The sequence below is a fragment of the Oncorhynchus keta genome, chromosome 13 (genome assembly GCF_023373465.1).
Source record: "Oncorhynchus keta strain PuntledgeMale-10-30-2019 chromosome 13, Oket_V2, whole genome shotgun sequence".
NCBI classification, from domain to species: Eukaryota; Metazoa; Chordata; class Actinopteri; order Salmoniformes; family Salmonidae; genus Oncorhynchus; species Oncorhynchus keta.
This window is the reverse complement of record NC_068433.1, coordinates 49,330,823-49,348,748: the sequence shown is the minus strand read 5'-3', so window position 1 is coordinate 49,348,748 and position 17,926 is coordinate 49,330,823. Positions and strand designations below refer to the sequence as shown.

Sequence of the window (17,926 nt, the reverse complement as noted above, 5' to 3'; positions counted from 1 at the left end):
TAGTGCTCTACCTTTGTACTGTAGACTTATCGGGACTTCGAGCTACTGTAGATTTCCGGCTTTGTGATCAGCTGAGAGGGGGCCAACCACAAAGCAGACCCAATTACCCAGCATCTATCCACCCAGCCTGGCTGAAACACTAACAGCTGTTCGACCAGGAGTGGGGGAAGAAGCCAGGGATATCTTTGGTGTGTACTGCGTTTAATCTGAGCACTTACCAGCCGGCTACCTGCAGAGACAGCCTATTTGGCCTACATGGCTGTGTGTGTGGGTGGGTGGGTGTGCGTGTGCGTACTTACATGTGTCTATGTTCATTTGTGTGTCTTACCCCGTGTGCATTTATGTGCCAATCCTGAGCTGTACATGTGATTGCTTCAGCCACTAGGGACCCTGTACATGAATCAGGACAGATGCCCAGTCTGCATCACTCCAGAGCTGCAGCCAGTCTTCTATGTCATGATTCTATTTCACACCTGTGAAGTTGTGGCTCACCTGGCAAAGAGATACCCAGTCAGCTCCCTTCCACTCCCCATCACATCCAACCACAGCCCACCATGCATGAGCAATACAATCTCATCATGCTGCTGTATACAAGCCTCCCTAGGGACAACAGCACACACAAAACACTCTACATCCTTCCCTTTCTGTCATTCACATTGTAACTTTTATTCCCTTCCCTCTCTTTATCTCGCTCTAGCTACTCTCTCTTTCCCTGCCATATCTTTGCTCCAGGGGACCTCTCTCTCTCTCTCGCTCTCTCCCTCGCTCTCTCTCACTCTCTCTGACATCTCTAAAGGGACTGTGAATGAGCGGCTATATTTACAGGATGGTCAGTGAAGCTGTTTTAACATGGCAGCTTAGGTTGCTAGCTGAAAGGAAGGGGCCATTAGTGTTGGGTTTCTGTTGTTGTATTCGGGGTAAACTTTGAACATTGAGATATTAAAGACATGATAGATCAGACTCCTAGTATATAAAAGAGTGAGAAGTGAATGGTTCTCTGTAGTAAGACAACTAAGCTTGGAATGTGCTGAGTGCAAGGGAAACGATTGCATGTGACAGTACTGATAAGTGGAGAAACTGTTGAAGGCTCATATCACTTAGTTCCCTGCTTAGCAAGAATGATGCAATGTTTAGAGATAAAGAGGAGACTCCACCCAAACTGGGGTATGATTACCACCACGGGGGAAGTCATGTCTTTTGTCTGAATACAGCTGTGTCGAACCTTTGGGAAGAATTTAACTTGATTAAAGCTTCTCGAGTTATTTACTCTGAAAATTAGAACCTAACACTGTGAAAGTCTACAAACGCCACTGTTGAAGTGGGAGGAGAGTCTGGAGATTTACGACCCCCAAGGCCAAGCGGGAGGAGAGTCTGGAGATTTACGACCCCTAGGCCAAGTGGGAGGAGAGTCTGGAGATTTACGACCCCTAGGCCAAGTGGGAGGAGAGTCTGGAGATTTACGACCCCAAGGCCAAGTGGGAGGAGAGTCTGGAGATTTCCGACCCCAAGGCCAAGTGGGAGGAGAGTCTGGAGATTTACGAGCCCAAAGCCAAGTGGGAGGAGAGTCTGGAGATTTCCGACCCCAAAGCCAAGTGGGAGGAGAGTCTGGAGATTTACGACCCCCAAGGCCAAGTGGGAGGAGAGTCTGGAGATTTACGACCCCAAGGCCAAACGGGAGGAGAGTCTGGAGATTTACGACCCCGACGCCAAGCGGGAGGAGAGTCTGGAGATTTACGACCCCAAGGCCAAGTGGAAGGAGAGTCTGGAGATTTACGACCCCGAGGCCAAGTGGGAGGAGAGTCTGGAGATTTACGACCCCGAGGCCAAGTGGGAGGAGAGTCTGGAGATTTACGACCCCAAGGCCAAGTGGGAGGAGAGTCTGGAGATTTACGACCCCCAAGGCCAAGTGGGAGGAGAGTCTGGAGATTTACGACCCCCAAGGCCAAGTGGGAGGAGAGTCTGGAGATTTACGACCCCTAGGCATTTCTTCACATATAGACTCACCTGAAGCAGGTTGGCATGATCAGAGAGTACTCACCGACACAGGGTTATACCCTTACACACAGGTCCTGCCCAGAGACCCACCCAGAGACCGGGAGTTTGACAGAGAGGCCTAGGCTGCCAGCTTTGCACGGTGCCAGTCATTTCATGCCGCTGCTCATCTGGGGCTGGTTGGCATGTGGCACGAGAGGCAGCGAGGCTGGCAGCCCTACATAGTCAGAATAACAGATATCTAATAGATAACTCTGTTGAATAGATAATCCCTGTTAAATGGATGCTGTGTTCGAGCCCAGTCATCCCAGCAGTGACTTTGTGTCTGAGGATACAGAGAGACAGAGAGATTAGCTCCTCTGTCTCAGCCCTGACGGCCATGCTGCGCTGTTACTGTGGGAAGATGCGGGCACACATCCACACATCTCTCACACACATTGAAACTCATGCACACACACAGAGAGTGAGAGAGAGAGACACACACAGTAACACACAGTCAGATGGTTTGTGCCAGAGGGGAGATCAGTGGTAGGCTGGCACTGGGAGACTGCCTCAGTCTCTCACAAAAGAACACCCATATCCCACAATGCCCTTCTCTCCTCATCTCTGAACAAAGGCCATGCACAGGCCCACAATCTCTGACCTCACTTACCCCTCTGACCTTAATGCACTCACTATTTCTACCTCCTCCTTCTCCCCCTCTCTCTCCCTCTCTTCCTCCATCTCTCTTCCTCTCTCTTTCTTTCTCGCTCTCTTCCTCTCTCACTCTCTCTTCCTCGCTCTTCCTCTCTCTCTCACTCTCTCTTCCTCTTTTTTCCTATCCCTCTCTTGTCTTAAATTGTTTTTTTTACAACAAGGCTGACAGGTTACATTAATTCTGATAAGTTAGTAGTGTGGGTGTTATACATGATGTACAGTGTAGTAGTATTGGTACTATACATGATGTACAGTGTAGTAGTAGTGTTGGTACTATACATGATGTACAGTGTAGTAGTAGTGTTGGTACTATACATGATGTGTAGTAGTCGTATTGGTGCTATGCATGATGTGTAGTAGTAGTTTTGGTACTATACATGATGTACAGTGTAATAGTAGTAGTGTTGGTGCTATACATGATGTGTAGAAGTAGTAGTGTTGGTACTATACATGATGTGTAGTAGTAGTGTTGGTACTATACATGATGTGTAGTAGTAGTGTTGGTACTATACATGATGTACAGTGTAGTAGTAGTATTGGTACTATACATGATGTACAGTGTAGTAGTAGTATTGGTACTATACATGATGTACAGTGTAGTAGTAGTGTTGGTACTATACATGATGTGTAGTAGTCGTATTGGTGCTATGCATGATGTGTAGTAGTAGTTTTGGTACTATACATGATGTACAGTGTAATAGTAGTAGTGTTGGTGCTATACATGATGTGTAGAAGTAGTAGTGTTGGTACTATACATGATGTGTAGTAGTAGTGTTGGTGCTATACATGATGTGTAGTAGTAGTATTGGTACTATACATGATGTACAGTGTAGCAGTAGTATTGGTACTATACATGATGTACAGTGTAGTAGTAGCGTTGGTACTATACATGATGTACAGTGTAGTAGTAGTGTTGGTACTATACATGATATACAGTGTAGTAGTAGCGTTGGTACTATACATGATGTGTAGTAGTAGTGTTGATACTATACATGATGTACAGTGTAGTAGTAGCGTTGGTACTATACATGATGTACAGTGTAGCAGTAGTATTGGTACTATACATGATGTGTAGTAGTAGTGTTGGTGCTATACATAATGTACAGTGTAGTAGTAGTATTGGTACTATACATGATGTACAGTGTAGCAGGAGTATTGGTACTATACATGATGTACAGTGTAGTAGTAGCGTTGGTACTATACATGATGTGTAGTAGTAGTGTTGGTACTATACATGATGTGTAGTAGTAGTGTTGGTACTATACATGATGTGTAGTAGTAGTGTTGGTACTATACATGATGTACAGTGTAGTAGTAGCGTTGGTACTATACATGATGTACAGTGTAGTAGTAGTGTTGGTACTATACATGTTGTACAGTGTAGTAGTAGTATTGGTACTATACATGATGTAAAGTGTAGTAGTAGCGTTGGTACTATACATGATGTACAGTGTAGTAGTAGCGTTGGTACTATACATGATGTACAGTGTAGTAGTAGTGTTGGTACTATACATGATGTACAGTGTAGTAGTAGTGTTGGTACTATACATGATGTGTAGTAGTAGTGTTGATACTATACATGATGTACAGTGTAGTAGTAGCGTTGGTACTATACATGATGTACAGTGTAGTAGTAGTGTTGGTACTATACATGATGTACAGTGTAGTAGTAGTGTTGGTACTATACATGATATACAGTGTAGTAGTAGCGTTGGTACTATACATGATGTGTAGTAGTAGTGTTGATACTATACATGATGTACAGTGTAGTAGTAGCGTTGGTACTATACATGATGTACAGTGTAGTAGTAGTGTTGGTACTATACATGATGTACAGTGTAGTAGTAGCGTTGGTACTATACATGATGTACAGTGTAGTAGTAGTGTTGGTACTATACATGATGTACAGTGTAGTAGTAGTGTTGGTACTATACATGATGTGTAGTAGTCGTATTGGTGCTATACATGATGTGTAGTAGTAGTAGCGTTGGTACTATACATGATGTGTAGTAGTAGTGTTGGTACTATACATGATGTGTAGTCGTAGCGTTGGTACTATACATGATGTGTAGTCTAGCGTTGGTACTATACATGATGTGTAGTAGTAGTGTTGGTACTATACATGATGTGTAGTAGTAGTAGTGTTGGTACTATACATGATGTGAAGTAGTAGTGTTGGTGCTATACATGATGTACAGTGTAGTAGTACTGTTGGTACTATACATGATGTACAGTGTAGTAGTAGCGTTGGTACTATACATGATGTGTAGTAGTAGTGTTGGTACTATACATGATGTACAGTGTAGTAGTAGCGTTGGTACTATACATGATGTGTAGTAGTAGTGTTGGTACTATACATGATGTACAGTGTAGTAGTAGCGTTGGTACTATACATGATGTACAGTGTTAGTAGCGTTGGTACTATACATGATGTACAGTATAGTAGTAGTATTGGTACTATACATGATGTACAGTGTAGTAGTAGCGTTGGTACTATACATGATGTACAGTGTAGTAGTAGTGTTGGTACTATACATGATGTACAGTGTAGTAGTAGTGTTGGTACTATACATGATGTACAGTGTAGTAGTAGTGTTGGTACTATACATGATGTGTAGTAGTCGTATTGGTGCTATACATGATGTACAGTGTAATAGTAGTAGTGTTGGTGCTATACATGATGTGTAGAAGTAGTAGTGTTGGTACTATACATGATGTGCAGTAGTAGTGTTGGTGCTATACATGATGTACAGTGTAGTAGTAGTATTGGTACTATACATGATGTACAGTGTAGCAGTAGTATTGGTACTATACATGATGTACAGTGTAGTAGTAGCGTTGGTACTATACATGATGTACAGTGTAGTAGTAGCGTTGGTACTATACATGATGTACAGTGTAGTAGTAGTGTTGGTACTATACATGATGTGTAGTAGTAGTGTTGGTACTATACATGATGTACAGTGTAGTAGTAGCGTTGGTACTATACATGATGTACAGTGTAGTAGTAGCGTTGGTACTATACATGATGTACAGTGTAGTAGTAGCGTTGGTACTATACATGATGTACAGTGTAGTAGTAGCGTTGGTACTATACATGATGTACAGTGTAGTAGTAGCGTTCGTACTATACATGATGTACAGTGTAGTAGTAGCGTTGGTACTATACATGATGTACAGTGTAGTAGTAGTGTTGGTACTATACATGATGTACAGTGTAGTCGTAGCGTTGGTACTATACATGATGTACAGTGTAGTAGTAGTGTTGGTACTATACATGATGTACAGTGTAGTAGTAGTGTTGGTACTATACATGTTGTACAGTGTAGTAGTAGCGTTCATACTATACATGATGTACAGTGTAGTAGTAGTGTTGGTACTATACATGATGTACAGTGTAGTAGTAGTGTTAGTACTATACATGATGTGTAGTAGTAGTGTTAGTACTATACATGATGTGTAGTAGTAGTGTTGGTACAATACATGATGTACAGTGTAGTAGTAGTGTTGGTACTATACATGATGTACAGTGTAGTAGTAGCGTTGGTACTACACATGATGTACAGTGTAGTAGTAGCGTTGGTACTATACATGATGTACAGTGTAGTAGTAGCGTTGGTACTATACATGATGTACAGTGTAGTAGTAGCGTTGGTACTATACATGATGTACAGTGTAGTAGTAGCGTTCGTACTATACATGATGTACAGTGTAGTAGTAGTGTTGGTACTATACATGATGTACAGTGTAGTAGTAGTGTTGGTACTATACATGATGTACAGTGTAGTCGTAGCGTTGGTACTATACATGATGTACAGTGTAGTAGTAGTATTGGTACTATACATGATGTACAGTGTAGTCGTAGTATTGGTACTATACATGATGTACAGTGTAGTCGTAGTATTGGTACTATACATGATGTACAGTGTAGTAGTAGTGTTGGTACTATACATGATGTGTAGTAGTCGTATTGGTGCTATGCATGATGTGTAGTAGCAGTTTTGGTACTATACATGATGTACAGTGTAATAGTAGTAGTGTTGGTGCTATACATGATGTGTAGAAGTAGTAGTGTTGGTACTATACATGATGTACAGTGTAGTAGTAGCGTTGGTACTATACATGATGTACAGTATAGTAGTAGTGTTGGTACTATACATGATGTACAGTGTAGTAGTAGCGTTGGTACTATACATGATGTACTGTGTAGTAGTAGTGTTGGTACTATACATGATGTGTAGTAGTAGTGTTAGTACTATACATGATGTGTAGTAGTAGTGTTGGTACTATACATGATGTGTAGTAGTAGTGTTAGTACTATACATGATGTGTAGTAGTAGTGTTGGTACTATACATGATGTACAGTATAGTAGTAGTGTTGGTACTATACATGATGTACAGTGTAGTAGTAGCGTTGGTACTATACATGATGTACAGTGTAGTCGTAGCGTTGGTACTATACATGTTGTACAGTGTAGTAGTAGCGTTGGTACTATACATGATGTGTAGTAGTAGCGTTGGTACTATACATGATGTACAGTGTAGTAGTAGCGTTGGTACTATACATGATGTACAGTGTAGTAGTAGTGTTGGTACTATACATGATGTGTAGTAGTAGTGTTGGTACTATACATGATGTACAGTGTAGTAGTAGCGTTGGTACTATACATGATGTACAGTGTAGTAGTAGTGTTGGTACTATACATGATGTACAGTGTAGTAGTAGTGTTGGTACTATACATGATGTACAGTGTAGTAGTAGCGTTGGTACTATACATGATGTACAGTGTAGTAGTAGTGTTGGTACTATACATGATGTGTAGTAGTAGTGTTAGTACTATACATGATGTGTAGTAGTAGTGTTGGTACTATACATGATGTGTAGTAGTAGTGATTAGTACTATACATGATGTGTAGTACATGAGTGTTGGTACTATACATGATGTACAGTGTAGTAGTAGTGTTGGTACTATACATGATGTACAGTGTAGTAGTAGTGTTGGTACTATACATGATGTACAGTGTAGTAGTAGCGTTGGTACTATACATGATGTACAGTGTAGTAGTAGCGTTGGTACTATACATGATGTACAGTGTAGTAGTAGCGTTGGTACTATACATGATGTACAGTGTAGTAGTAGTGTTGGTACTATACATGATGTACAGTGTAGTTGTAGCGTTGGTACTATACATGATGTACAGTGTAGTAGTAGTGTTGGTACTATACATGATGTACAGTGTAGTAGTAGCGTTGGTACTATACATGATGTGTAGTAGTAGTGTTGGTACTATACATGATGTACAGTGTTGTAGTAGCGTTGGTACTATACATGATGTACAGTGTAGTAGTAGTGTTGGTACTATACATGATGTACAGTGTCGTAGTAGTATTGGTACTATACATGATGTACAGTGTAGTAGTAGTGTTGGTACTATACATGATGTGCAGTGTAGTAGTAGCGTTAGTACTATACATGATGTGTAGTAGTAGTGTTGGTACTATACATGATGTACAGTGTCGTAGTAGTATTGGTACTATACATGATGTACAGTGTAGTAGTAGTGTTGGTACTATACATGATGTACAGTGTAGTAGTAGTGTTGGTACTATACATGATGTACAGTGTAGTAGTATTGTTGGTACTATACATGATGTACAGTGTAGTAGTAGCGTTGGTACTATACATGATGTACAGTGTAGTAGTAGTGTTGGTACTATACATGATGTACAGTGTAGTAGTAGCGTTGGTACTATACATGATGTACAGTGTAGTAGTAGTGTTGGTACTATACATGATGTACAGTGTAGTAGTAGTGTTGGTACTATACATGATGTACAGTGTAGTAGTAGTGTTGGTACTATACATGATGTACAGTGTAGTAGTAGTGTTGGTACTATACATGATGTACAGTGTAGTAGTAGCGTTGGTACTATACATGATGTGTAGTAGTAGTGTTGGTACTATACATGATGTACAGTGTAGTAGTAGCGTTGGTACTATACATGATGTACAGTGTAGTAGTAGTGTTGGTACTATACATGATGTACAGTGTAGTAGTAGTGTTGGTACTATACATGATGTACAGTGTAGTAGTAGCGTTGGTACTATACATGATGTGTAGTAGTAGTGTTGGTACTATACATGATGTACAGTGTAGTAGTAGCGTTGGTACTATACATGTTGTACAGTGTAGTAGTAGCGTTGGTACTATACATGATGTGTAGTAGTAGCGTTGGTACTATACATGATGTACAGTGTAGTAGTAGCGTTGGTACTATACATGATGTACAGTGTAGTAGTAGTGTTGGTACTATACATGATGTACAGTGTAGTAGTAGTGTTGGTACTATACATGATGTACAGTGTAGTAGTAGTGTTGGTACTATACATGATGTACAGTGTAGTAGTAGTGTTGGTACTATACATGATGTACAGTGTAGTAGTAGTGTTGGTACTATACATGATGTGTAGTAGTAGTGTTGGTACTATACATGATGTACAGTGTAGTAGTAGCGTTGGTACTATACATGATGTACAGTGTAGTAGTAGTGTTGGTACTATACATGATGTACAGTGTAGTAGTAGTATTGGTACTATACATGATGTACAGTGTAGTAGTAGTGTTGGTACTATACATGATGTACAGTGTAGTAGTAGTGTTGGTACTATACATGATGTACAGTGTAGTAGTAGTGTTGGTACTATACATGATGTACAGTGTAGTAGTAGTGTTGGTACTATACATGATGTACAGTGTAGTAGTAGTGTTGGTACTATACATGATGATGTACAGTGTACTATACATGATAGTAGTAGTAGCGTTGGTACTATACATGTTAGTAGTGTTGGTACTATACATGATGTGTAGTAGTAGTGTTGGTACTATACATGATGTACAGTGTAGTAGTAGCGTTGGTACTATACATGATGTACAGTGTAGTAGTAGCAGTTGGTACTATACATGATGTACAGTGTAGTAGTAGTATTGGTACTATACATGATGTACAGTGTAGTAGTAGTGTTGGTACTATACATGATGTATGTGTAGTAGTAGTGTTGGTACTATACATGATGTACAGTGTAGTAGTAGTGTTGGTACTATACATGATGTACAGTGTAGTAGTAGCGTTGGTACTATACATGATGTGTAGTAGTAGTGTTGGTACTATACATGATGTACAGTGTAGTAGTAGCGTTGGTACATGATACATGATGTACAGTGTAGTGTAGTAGTAGTGTTGGTACTATACATGATGTACAGTGTAGTAGTAGTGTTGGTACTATACATGATGTACAGTGTAGTAGTAGTGTTGGTACTATACATGATGTACAGTGTAGTAGTAGCGTTGGTACTATACATGATGTACAGTGTAGTAGTAGTGTTGGTACTATACATGATGTACAGTGTAGTAGTAGTGTTGGTACTATACATGATGTACAGTGTAGTAGTAGTGTTGGTACTATACATGATGTACAGTGTAGTAGTAGTGTTGGTACTATACATGATACAGTGTTGGTACTATACATGATAGTATGGTACTATACATGATGTACAGTGTAGTAGTAGTGTTGGTACTATACATGATGTACAGTGTAGTAGTAGTGTTGGTACTATACATGATGTACAGTGTAGTAGTAGCGTTGGTACTATACATGATGTACAGTGTAGTAGTAGCGTTGGTACTATACATGATGTACAGTGTAGTAGTAGCGTTGGTACTATACATGATGTACAGTGTAGTAGTAGCGTTGGTACTATACATGATGTACAGTGTAGTAGTAGCGTTGGTACTATACATGATGTACAGTTTAGTAGTAGCGTTGGTACTATACATGATGTACAGTGTAGTAGTAGCGTTGGTACTATACATGATGTACAGTAGTAGTTGGTACTATACATGATGTACAGTGTAGTAGTAGTGTTGGTACTATACATGATGTACAGTGTAGTAGTAGCGTTGGTACTATACATGATGTACAGTGTAGTAGTAGCGTTGGTACTATACATGATGTACAGTGTAGTAGTAGCGTTGGTACTATACATGATGTACAGTTAGTAGTAGTAGTTGGTACTATACATGATGTACAGTGTAGTAGTAGCGTTGGTACTATACATGATGTACAGTGTAGTAGTAGCGTTGGTACTATACATGATGTACAGTGTAGTAGTAGTGTTGGTACTATACATGATGTACAGTTGTAGTAGTAGCGTTGGTACTATACATGATGTACAGTGTAGTAGTAGCGTTGGTACTATACATGATGTACAGTGTAGTAGTAGCGTTGGTACTATACATGATGTACAGTGTAGTAGTAGCGTTGGTACTATACATGATGTACAGTGTAGTAGTAGCGTACTATACATGATGTACATGATGTACTATACATGATGTACAGTGTAGTAGTAGCGTTGGTACTATACATGATGTACAGTTTAGTAGTAGCGTTGGTACTATACATGATGTACAGTGTAGTAGTAGCGTTGGTACTATACATGATGTACAGTATAGTAGTAGCGTTGGTACTATACATGATGTACAGTGTAGTTGTAGCGTTGGTACTATACATGATGTACAGTTTAGTAGTAGCGTTGGTACTATACATGATGTGTAGTAGTAGCGTTGGTACTATACATGATGTGTAGTAGTAGCGTTGGTACTATACATGATGTGTAGTAGTAGCGTTGGTACTGTACATGATGTGTCGTAGTAAAGTTGGTACTATACATGATGTGTAGTAGTAGCGTTGGTACTATACATGATGTACAGTGTAGTAGTAGCGTTGGTACTATACATGATGTACAGTGTAGTAGTAGTGTTGGTACTATACATGATGTACAGTGTCGTAGTAGTATTGGTACTATACATGATGTACAGTGTCGTAGTGTTGGTACTATACATGATGTACAGTGTAGTAGTAGTGTTGGTGCTATACATGATGTACAGTTTAGTAGTAGCGTTGGTACTATACATGATGTACAGTGTAGTAGTAGCGTTGGTACTATACATGATGTACAGTGTAGTAGTAGCGTTGGTACTATACATGATGTACAGTGTAGTAGTAGCGTTGGTACTATACATGATGTACAGTGTAGTAGTAGCGTTGGTGCTATACATGATGTACAGTGTAGTAGTAGCGTTGGTACTGTACATGATGTACAGTGTAGTAGTAGCGTTGGTACTATACATGATGTACAGTTTAGTAGTAGCGTTGGTACTATACATGATGTACAGTGTAGTAGTAGTGTTGGTACTATACATGATGTGTAGTAGTAGTGTTGGTACTATACATGATGTACAGTGTAGTAGTAGTGTTGGTGCTATACATGATGTACAGTGTAGTAGTAGCGTTGGTACTATACATGATGTACAGTGTAGTAGTAGCGTTGGTACTATACATGATGTACAGTGTAGTAGTAGCGTTGGTGCTATACATGATGTACAGTTTAGTAGTAGCGTTGGTACTATACATGATGTACAGTGTAGTAGTAGCGTTGGTACTATACATGATGTACAGTGTAGTAGTAGCGTTGGTACTATACATGATGTACAGTGTAGTAGTACTATACATGATGCGTTGGTACATATACATGATGTACAGTGTAGTAGTAGTGTTGGTACTATACATGATGTGTATTAGTAGCGTTGGTACTATACATGATGTACAGTGTAGTAGTAGCGTTGGTACTATACATGATGTACAGTTTAGTAGTAGCGTTGGTACTATACATGATGTACAGTGTAGTAGTAGCGTTGGTACTATACATGATGTGTAGTAGTAGCGTTGGTACTATACATGATGTGTAGTAGTAGCGTTGGTACTATACATGATGTAGTAGTAGTAGCGTTGACTGTACATGATGTGTCAGTGAGTAAGTAGTGTTGGTACTATACATGATGTACAGTGTAGTAGTAGCGTTGGTACTATACATGATGTACAGTGTAGTAGTAGCGTTGGTACTATACATGATGTACAGTGTAGTAGTAGTGTTGGTACTATACATGATGTACAGTGTCGTAGTAGTATTGGTACTATACATGATGTACAGTGTCGTAGTGTTGGTACTATACATGATGTACAGTGTAGTAGTAGCGTTGGTACTATACATGATGTAAAGTGTAGTAGTAGCGTTGGTACTATACATGATGTACAGTGTAGTAGTAGCGTTGGTGCTATACATGATGTACAGTGTAGTAGTAGCGTTGGTACTATACATGATGTACAGTGTAGTAGTAGCGTTGGTACTATACATGATGTACAGTGTAGTAGTAGCGTTGGTGCTATACATGATGTACAGTGTAGTAGTAGCGTTGGTACTACATACATGATGTACAGTGTAGTAGTAGCGTTGGTACTATACATGATGTACAGTTTAGTAGTAGCGTTGGTACTATACATGATGTACAGTGTAGTAGTAGTGTTGGTACTATACATGATGTACTATACATGATGTGTAGTAGTAGCGTTGGTACATGATACATGATGTACTATACAGTGTAGTAGTAGCGTTGGTACTATACATGATGTACAGTGTAGTAGTAGCGTTGGTACTATACATGACAGTGATGTACTATACATGATGTGTAGTAGTAGCGTTGGTACTATACATGATGTGTGTAGTAGTAGCGTTGGTACTATACATGATGTACAGTGTAGTAGTAGTGTTGGTACTATACATGATGTGTAGTAGTAGCGTTGGTACTATACATGATGTACAGTGTAGTAGTAGCGTTGGTACTATACATGATGTACAGTTTAGTAGTAGCGTTGGTACTATACATGATGTATAGTAGTAGCGTTGGTACTATACATGATGTGTAGTAGTAGCGTTGGTACTATACATGATGTGTAGTAGTAGCGTTGGTACTATACATGATGTGTAGTAGTAGCGTTGGTACTATACATGATGTGTCGTAGTAGCGTTGGTACTATACATGATGTGTCGTAGTAAAGTTGGTACTATACATGATGTGTAGTAGTAGCGTTGGTACTATACATGATGTACAGTGTAGTAGTAGCGTTGGTACTATACATGATGTACAGTGTAGTCATAGTTTTTTGTTGGATCAGCAGCAGTGGTTTTCTGTATGGCTGGGACCACTCTGATAAGAGTGAAGGGAATAGCCGGTTACAGACGGGAGTGAAACTGATCCTGCTCTCTCCCTCCCTCCCTCTGTCTCTCTCACTAAGCGTGCCCCATACCTTAAAGTGGGCCTTTTCCAAGCCACTATGAAAGGGTCTGTGCCACTTTATGCCACCTCGTTTTCATGCTTTTTAGACCCAGTACCTCTTCCAAGGCAGCTGTGTTACAGAACTGTAAAAGGCTGGTCTCTGTTTGATTTCTGTTGTTTTGCTGACTGGGTAAAAACTTCCTCGGAGCACTGTGTTACCTGGGTTGGTTGGTGGGTGTTTGTGCCAGTTTTGGTGTGCCAGTTTTGGTGCCCACCTTCAAGGGGGCTACACCAACACATGGCCTAGAGGTTCACGGCCAGCTCGGCCACAACTTCAGGGCTGCATTGAAAAAATGGTGGGGCCACACCGAGCTCCTCTGAAATCAGTAGAGTAGAGGCTGGGATGAGCTGGAGTAGAAAGCAGAATGGGGAGGACAATACATTGTGACCTCAGTGACTTTGGGCTTTTTCCACCAGGGTGAATGAGGTCAACAGAGTTCATCAGAGTTTGTCAGGATGTGAGGAAAAGTGCAGTCAACATTGACTCATTAGAGAGCCAGAAAAGAGACAGCGATAGAAAGAGAGATGGAGAGAGAGAATATGGATATGAACAGCTGTTGGAGGCATTACTCAACATCTGTCCTGCTCTTCACTTCGTGGTCTGCTTACCAGGGCAGCCGGTACTGCCACAAACACACCACACACACACAGAGCCAATTTCATAACTCACACATGCTAATCCTAATCACTAGCAATCTGAAATGTTAAGTTTTCTTCTGCACTTCCTTTATTCTTGACACCCAGAGCCAAATCTGAGGTGCACGCTGGCCATCTACTTTATGTCTCTTCTGTCACAAGATACTTTATCTTCCCTTCTGTTTGTTGTGTTCTTATATTCAGCCCTAAAACACCATCCTTCAAGACTAAAACCTATAATTTGTTGATCATGGTTTTTGCATGGAGGATAAGGAGTGATATTATCTCCCTCCTTGGTGATAAGGTGGTTTCATTTCCTGTGCAGTGTTCCGTAGGGTGCACGCCCTGCCTCATCTGAGTCACAGCCAAAGGGAACATGTTACACACACACACGCAAACAGTGTGCTCTGGTACTGCAGCGTGTGGTCTCCTATGAGCAACGCCACTGCTACAAGGGCATTGTGGGAAAATGCAAATATTGACACCCGCTCAATCTGTGTTTAAATACGAGTCATTCATCAATTACATAGGGCAACATGACCCATATTGTTAATACTGAGGCTTGCAAATACTACTATGGTGCTATTGTTAGGTAAAAGCTGCCATGGCTTCACACAGTAGCAGTTGTGCAGAGGAATAGCCTCCAGCCAAACATCAATGTGGACAGAATTGTTACAGACATCTATGCATATAGTGTCCTTTACATATGGACCTGGCTAAATCAATGGCTTGACATACGTTGATATGATCTGATGCATCTATGTGTGCATTTCCTGCAGCTGTTTGACCGCGTGAGGGAGGACAACCCAGACTTCCACCAGAAGATAGTTCCTATCAGCAGTGAGTTGACACAGCCTGCCCTGGCCATCAGTCCTGAGGACGTAGAGAGACTGACCTCCTGCGTCAACATCATCTTCCACTGTGCTGCCACCATCCGCTTCGACGAACCCCTCAAGTGAGGACCACAACCCCCTACACACTGACTCTTCCTCTATCACCTAGCTATCATGCTGACTCACCACTTTATCAACTCAACAAATCAAATCTGTTTGATTGTGTATAAATGCATGGACATAGCTTGTGTCTGACACAGAGAGAGGTACAAAGACATAGAGATCCTATTAACTGACGTCAACACAGTAGACCGTCTCTAGTTGAGACGAGGTCAGCCCGTATAGGGGCCAGGGTCATCTGTATCTTGGTCACATGTTTTATTTTTGATGTTTTACTCTGGTCTGGTTTATGGGGTCGAAGGGTTTTGCTTTGTCATTGTCCCGAGTACCAGGAAGTGCCCAGTGTGCGGGGACTTCCTACAGGAAGTGATGTTTGGTTGATAGTGTGGTCTATTTGTGTTCTGGTGTTGACCAATGGGAAAGCTGATACATCTAGAGTATGATGAGGATGTTGAGAAAGATAACAGAGATTCCCCAATAATATAGCTTTGTGTAGCGTCTATCAAGCAACATTGTTGACCTAAAATGGTTGACAGGCAAACACTTACATTACATTTACATTTACATTTAAGTCATTTAGCAGATGCTCTTATCCAGAGCGACTTACAAATTGGTGCATTCACCTTATGACATCCAGTGGAACAGCCACTTTACAATAGTGCATCTAAATCTTTTAAGGGGGGGGGGGGGAAGAAGGATTACTTTATCCTATCCTAGGTATTCCTTAAAGAGGTGGGGTTTCAGGTGTCTCCGGAAGGTGGTGATTGACTCCGCTGTCCTGGCGTCGTGAGGGAGTGTGTTCCACCATTGGGGAGCCAGAGCAGCGAACAGTTTTGACTGGGCTGAGCGGGAACTGTACTTCCTCAGTGGTAGGGAGGCGAGCAGGCCAGAGGTGGATGAACGCAGTGCCCTTGTTTGGGTGTAGGGCCTGATCAGAGCCTGGAGGTACTGAGGTGCCGTTCCCCTCACAGCTCCGTAGGCAAGCACCATGGTCTTGTAGCGGATGCGAGCTTCAACTGGAAGCCAGTGGAGAGAGGAGCGAGCGGAGGAGCGGGGTGACGTGAGAGAACTTGGGAAGGTTGAACACCAGACGGGCTGCGGCGTTCTGGATGAGTTGTAGGGGTTTAATGGCACAGGCAGGGAGCCCAGCCAACAGCGAGTTGCAGTAATCCAGACGGGAGATGACAAGTGCCTGGATTAGGACCTGCGCCGCTTCCTGTGTGAGGCAGGGTCGTACTCTGCGGATGTTGTAGAGCATGAACCTACAGGAACGGGCCACCGCCTTGATGTTAGTTGAGAACGACAGGATGTTGTCCAGGATCACGCCAAGGTTCTTAGCGCTCTGGGAGGAGGACACAATGGAGTTGTCAACCGTGATGGCGAGATCATGGAACGGGCAGTCCTTCCCCGGGAGGAAGAGCAGCTCCGTCTTGCCGAGGTTCAGCTTGAGGTGGTGATCCGTCATCCACACTGATATGTCTGCCAGACATGCAGAGATGCGATTCGCCACCTGGTCATCAAAAGGGGGAAAGGAGAAGATATAATTGTGTGTCGTCTGCATAGCAATGATAGGAGAGACCATGTGAGGTTATGACAGAGCCAAGTGACTTGGTGTATAGCAAGAATAGGAGAGGGCCTAGAACAGAGCCCTGGGGGACACCAGTGGTGAGAGCGCGTGGTGAGGAGACAGATTCTCGCCACGCCACCTGGTAGGAGCGACCTGTCAGGTAGGACGCAATCCAAGCGTGGGCCGCGCCGGAGATGCCCAACTCGGAGAGGGTGGAGAGGAGGATCTGATGGTTCACAGTATCGAAGGCAGCCGATAGGTCTAGAAGGATGAGAGCAGAGGAGAGAGAGTTAGCTTTAGCAGTGCGGAGCGCCTCCGTGATACAGAGAAGAGCAGTCTCAGTTGAATGACTAGTCTTGAAACCTGACTGATTTGGATCAAGAAGGTCATTCTGAGAGAGATAGCGGGAGAGCTGGCCAAGGACGGCACGTTCAAGAGTTTTGGAGAGAAAAGAAAGAAGGGATACTGGTCTGTAGTTGTTGACATCGGAGGGATCGAGTGTAGGTTTTTTCAGAAGGGGTGCAACTCTCGCTCTCTTGAAGACGGAAGGGACATAGCCAGCGGTCAGGGATGAGTTGATGAGCGAGGTGAGGTAAGGGAGAAGGTCTCCGGAAATGGTCTGGAGAAGAGAGGAGGGGATAGGGTCGAGCGGGCAGGTTGTTGGGCGGCCGGCCGTCACAAGACGCGAGATTTCATCTGGAGAGAGAGGGAGAAAGAGGTCAGAGCACAGGGTAGGGCAGTGTGAGCAGAACCAGCGGTGTCGTTTGACTTAGCAAACGAGGATCGGATGTCGCCGACCTTCTTTTCAAAATGGTTGACGAAGTCATCTGCAGAGAGGGAGGAGGGGGG

General features: G+C 42.1%; 1 protein-coding gene across 3 annotated transcripts in view; it reads left to right on the top strand.

The window, feature by feature from the left end:
• si:dkey-97m3.1 (fatty acyl-CoA reductase 1) overlaps positions 1–17,926 on the top strand; it is a 64,758-nt gene that overhangs the window by 32,122 nt on the left and 14,710 nt on the right. For all 3 annotated transcript variants that reach the window (XM_052460517.1, XM_052460515.1, XM_052460516.1), the window contains one exon: positions 15,337–15,512. In XM_052460517.1, coding sequence (XP_052316477.1) covers positions 15,337–15,512 — 176 coding nt within the window. The remainder of the gene's footprint in view (positions 1–15,336; positions 15,513–17,926) is intronic.